Here is a 5,631-nt window from a genome sequence, read left to right as displayed (position 1 = left end):
AATTCCCCCCCCCCCAGAATCCTCGTCAATGAAATATTAGATTAATTTAACTGTCTAATTGGCCAATAGAAGAAATTGCAATAATTTACATCAGCAAATGGAATGCTAAGAAATGTCAATGTTGAAAGATGAGAAACAAAAACGACAGATAAATTCTTGTCAATCAGGTTCGCCAATTTGGAAGCCGCGGGAGCTACCGTCACTCGGGGAGGCCACGACGTTGCCGCGGAAGGGTAAGTCGGCCAGTGAATTCAATGATATGAACTCGGCTCACAGCGCCTCCCGAAAGTCACTCATTGAAATCAATAATTGTGCTCAACAATCTAACTTTAATAATCACGTTTAAGTTAATTAAAAACCAAAGGAAATTAATAGAAAAAAAAGCAAACAAGAATCCAAAAAACAGTGAAATACCTATTACAAGAAATAAAGAAGAGATAAAAATACTATGATAATTATTGAATTAATATTAATGGAGTAAATAGTAGATTTCAAAAGAAAAAAAAAATCACTGAGGTTACACTATAACTCGATATCGTGTAACTTGAATCTAGTCAGTGTTTCCTTTTTTCTTATTTTTGCTGTCCTCTGCTGCAAACTATAACTGAATTTCTCTCTTCCGTTTTTCCAAAAATTTTCACCCTCTCCCTTCCAATTCTTATTTTATCAAGATTATGTATTATTTCCATGATTTGGTATGATAAACTACACAATCGACTCTTGGGAAATGGTTAAAAACAATGTGTGAAACAGTAGCTGTATCATTGTACACTGATGAAGTAATATATACGTAATTAGACAGGGGATTGAACAAAAAGAATAATTATTTCAACACGTTTCAGTGAAAGAACAAGACTCCTCCTAATATAAAAGAAATAAAAAATATATATGCCGACTGATCTCAACAATCCTATGCAGATTTTTTAATGCATTATACTTTATAATATTGAAGATGAGACTTCGTTGCACGGAGACTTTGCAAGATTTTACGAGTAAATGAATTCATTGTTAGATATTATAACTCTTGTGAGAATATTTATAATCAAATAGAACATAGGAAGCCCAAGAAAAGATGAAAATAAATAAAAAAAGGAAAAAAAATATTAATCACTTACAGGGTTTTGAATTTTACGTGAAAATGAAGTTTGAAGATTTATGAGATATTGTATAATGCAAAGTGATGATTTTCAAATGTTTTTAAGATTGCCACTCTTTCACACAAATGCACAATTAACGAGATCGATTTTTACCCCATATTTTATCTCAGATTTATTTCTAAAAACCATTGATTCTTCAATTCATGGAAAGTAAGAGCTTTAACCGATTCTAGTCAATGACGTCCAGGTGATGTCAGTCTCCAATTGATGAATTGATTTATACGAAGAATTAAATTTTAAATACAAAATGGAAATACGTAAGATCGAGCGATGCTGCAGTGTGGACAGCAATGATATTAAAAAAAACATAAGGATAACGATAATTAACTCTGTATATAATGTAATAACAAAATTCGATTGGAAAAGTTGAAAAATGAAATGCTGAGAATGTAACACTTTGAAATATAGAGGAATTATGGATTGAAGACTATATTCATGAGAATGATATATTTATGAATATATATGTGGACACTGAGACGGTGTTGACGTATAGATCCATTGTTATATCTTATGTAGAAAGATTTTAAAAGACCCAAAACACTATTTCAACACGGTTCATCGTGGCTCAATGCCTTTCGAGCTGCATAGCTCATTTATTTTTAACATTACTTAAAGAATATACCGAGCTCGATTGACATTGAGGTGCGCTGAAAAATTTGGGAATTATCGATGAAAGAGTACGATTAGAAAAAGTGAAAAATTAAAGGTGAGGGAAAATTGATATTAATTAATTTCCTTGATAAATTCCATTGGAAGTCATCCGAACATTTATAACAATGAAATTGTTGATATTAAGATTGAAAGATTGATATCAAAGGAGAATTAATTCGTGTGAATTAGACAACAGAAAGTATCCATAGATGAAATTATCCACAAATGAATAAGAAAAAATCGTAAAACTTAAACGAGAAATATATATAGATGAATATAAAGCTATAATATACGTATACTCAAGGTAAACGAAGTGATGTTGATTACGTGCGTTACGCGCGGCGATCTCGACTGGTTCGATGCAAAAAAAGAGAAAAAGAGACGAGAAGAGAAAACGAGAAAAATGAACCGGGACTATTTTCTACCCGATAATTGTGACAATTCGTTATGGATAAATTTTACTTCACTCATAAGCGCCGATTATCTCTCAACGAGGATATTTTCTATAAAATTCTCGGTCGTTGGAGAAACAAATTTGTAGGAATTTCTGATAAATGCGAATTATTTAATTCCACGAAGTTGAATTTTCAGGATATTAATCTCACACTCTTCCAGGAACTCGAGTCATCATCGACAGTTCACTGTGAGTTTAATTTTATATGATATTTTTTAATGTAAATTATGTTTTGTAATGATTTATTGAAACATATATATTGTTCAATTCTATGCTGAGAGACTATTTAGTGTTATTATGTTAATTTCAATATTTCGATTTGCCTGAAATTTTGAGAGTAGAGTGCGATTTTTAAAATTATTCGAAGCAATATTTGGATATTAAGTATAATCGAAGGAAGGGATGCCGCGTGCGACGAATTACAGTGAGAATCGGTGGTGTTCGTCGATTACAAGAGAAGTTATTCAATTCGCAATCACTCAATTACTAAATGAACTCAAAACTGTCGTCAATGCAAATATTTAAAATTAGATTTGAATACAATCAGATGGAGGACTGTAAAACATTATCAGTGAATACTATTCGATTATTCGCGCTCTTGTATGGCCAACATCACTGATGTTAAATGTTTCGAGTCTAAAAAAAATTTAAAGGATAAAAACGCGGGAAAATCTTCTTTTGTTACTGAGATGATTCACATCAATTTTTAATTGAGTAAATCAAGCCAAAGTAAATGAGTGATTCCACTAAGTTTGATATTAATCTACCATTGAATAATAAAACGCATCTTCCGATTTTACTTTCACACTCTTCATTGCGAATTTTTGAATGCATTGGTCAATATTGGATTTTCGCTGAATAAATTTTGCATTTGTTGACACCAAGAACAAAGAAATACCAAATAAATAACTGTCGATTATCGTTAATGTGAAGCCAGACTATGTGACCTCAATGTCTGAAAATGTGAGATTGAAAGAAAAAAAAATAAATAAAAAAGAAATACTCGATAACGGCTATCACTGTATAAGACCAGGAAATATGAGGAAAAAAAACAATGGTTGCCCTCTAGTCTGTAATTCAAGGTCTAATAAACCTTACTAGTATACACTGGGTCACTCGGTGCAGGAAAAAAAAATAGTAAAATATTCAATATTAAGTCAAAGTATATCTAATTAAGACATCGTTTAAGATCTGACGGCGAAGAAAAATGCAAAAAAAACTTAAATAAAATGAAAAAAATAAGAAAATACCTATTAAATAATTATTATAGGCGGTTGGCGCACATAAAAGTATTAACGATGAAGAGGGAGGAAAAATGAATTAATCGTAATAATAATGAAGAAAAATAAAACTAAATGACAAAGAATGGACCTTCTGTTGCTCGAATTATTGCATTATCTAAATATATAAATTTTATGTAATAAATTCTGTCGAGGCGCGTCCTCCGATCGAGAGTGTTCGCTCTTTTATTCCAGGTGAATACAAACTAAAAATTATAAATGAAAAATTTGTCACGGTTTCTCGTCTCATTCACATATTTTTAAGTAAACTGAGTATATTGTACGAAAGTTGATAATCATCTCTGTAATATTTGCTTCGAAAAAAACAAACCTAAGAGTGAAGTCATAAGATTCACATAATATTTCAACCAGGGAGAATTTTTTTACCTAATAAGCCATTGTTTAAGGTAACTAATTTCATTCGCTTCGTCATTATTTCAATCCACTCACCTTCCTTTTGTATGAGAAAATCATTAGAGAGATAAAATCACACTAAAGAGATTTCATTGAAATATTTATAATTGATAAAGAAAAAATAATAAACGAGAAAAAAAAATACATCGTTGTCTATCTTTCTGTGCACATTGGGATTGACTTTGATGAAAATAAAGAAAAATCTTTAAAATATCGATCGAAAGTTTTAACAGATATAATTAAATAGCGAAGCAGAGAGATGGTAAATATTAAAATAAATAGGAACGCGCTAATTGGCTTCATGAGAGGTGGAAATCTCGTCAGAACTGAGACAAAATAAACCAGGGATAAAGACGAGATAAAACTCAAGTTGACGAAACCACAACTAATAATGAAAGAAGTGTAACGAAACCCTCTCGATTAGAGGCGTCCCAATAGTTGGCCTAGTACCGGAGTATCATGTTTTTGCCGCCCTCCTTTCATTCCCCGCCCCACAGAACCCGGATTGCCATTGGATTATTGAATTATCGTCTATTATTGATATACTTCGAGAAATTTTATTGATATAAAACTTTATCGCTACCGTTGACGATGTATTTGAACACGAGGACGGGTAAATTTAATGAAGTAATTAACAGAAAATGAAAATTAATGGAGAAACCAAAGTGAATGATCTATGACACGTTGCGAGAAATTCAGAAACTGGTGATGATGCGAATGCAGTCATGTAAAGTCGTACTGGAGAGATTGTAATCTTCGATTCATATTCCCCCACTATTGATACACAGGGGACTCGAAGACTGGAATCTTATCGGTATGTCTGTATACCCATTGATGAGGATGAATATCATAAAATCGTGAGATAATTTTTGTTTGCGCTCGAGACTCGCGACGTTCAATGGATCGACTAATGTAGTATTTAGTTCGTTTAGAACAAGGGTAACATCCTAATGGATGTGGAAAAATAAACGAAAAAATACTAGGTAAGAAATAAATTATAAAGAGTAACGAGTCTTTCCAGAGTGAAAAAACAATGAGGAAAATGGAAAAAAAATGAATACCCAAAACTTCAATAAAATGAAAACTCTTTCTTTTGTTTTGGAGAGCATAAATGGTGAACTAAAGACATGTATTATAGTAATGGAAATAAAAATAAAGGAAAAAGTGTTGTTTTTGCGTTCGAAACTTTGTAGTGATGAACAAAAACACATACACACAAAAAAAATGATATTTATTGCGAGGTATCATTGCAATTATTGATTACATTTACTGTACTTATTGTTATCGTTCCTCGGTTAACGTGGGAGAAACGTTTACGAGAAATTCCATTTGTACAATCATTGCGTGACATTAAAATATGATTACTCATTATGAAAAAATTATTAAAGAGTGTTCATTTATTTATCCTCAGGCCACTTTACGAATTTTCAATCAATTTTCTGTGTGTTATAATACGAAACACGTACTTCAGAAGAAAATGCTAAAATTAGGCACCTCAGGTTTCCAAATTCGAAACATGTTTCGCTGTTGAATTGGTATTTATTTATCCTCCTATCAAAAAAATGTGATTTAAAAATCCAAGGTTGTCTCGAAATACATTTCGACCTTATCAGCAGTACTCACAATCTCAACTGATTCTCATCATCTTCCTGTCGAGTTTTTCTCCATAAATAAT

The 5,631-nt window shown here is 31.7% G+C and overlaps 1 protein-coding gene across 1 annotated transcript in view; it reads left to right on the top strand.

The window, feature by feature from the left end:
• LOC107045959 overlaps positions 1-5,338 on the top strand; it is a 45,256-nt gene extending 39,918 nt beyond the window's left edge. The window contains exon 29 of the mRNA XM_029126676.1: positions 168-5,338. Within this exon, the coding sequence (XP_028982509.1) occupies positions 168-346 (179 nt within the window). The 3' untranslated portion in view covers positions 347-5,338. The remainder of the gene's footprint in view (positions 1-167) is intronic.
• The last annotated feature ends 293 nt before the right edge of the window (positions 5,339-5,631 follow it).

This window comes from Diachasma alloeum, unplaced genomic scaffold, assembly GCF_001412515.2.
Source record: "Diachasma alloeum isolate Michigan unplaced genomic scaffold, Dall2.0 Dall_scaffold_00181, whole genome shotgun sequence".
Lineage (NCBI taxonomy): Eukaryota > Metazoa > Arthropoda > Insecta > Hymenoptera > Braconidae > Diachasma > Diachasma alloeum.
Note: the sequence above shows the minus strand (reverse complement) of the source record. Positions and strands in the feature narration are given on the sequence as shown.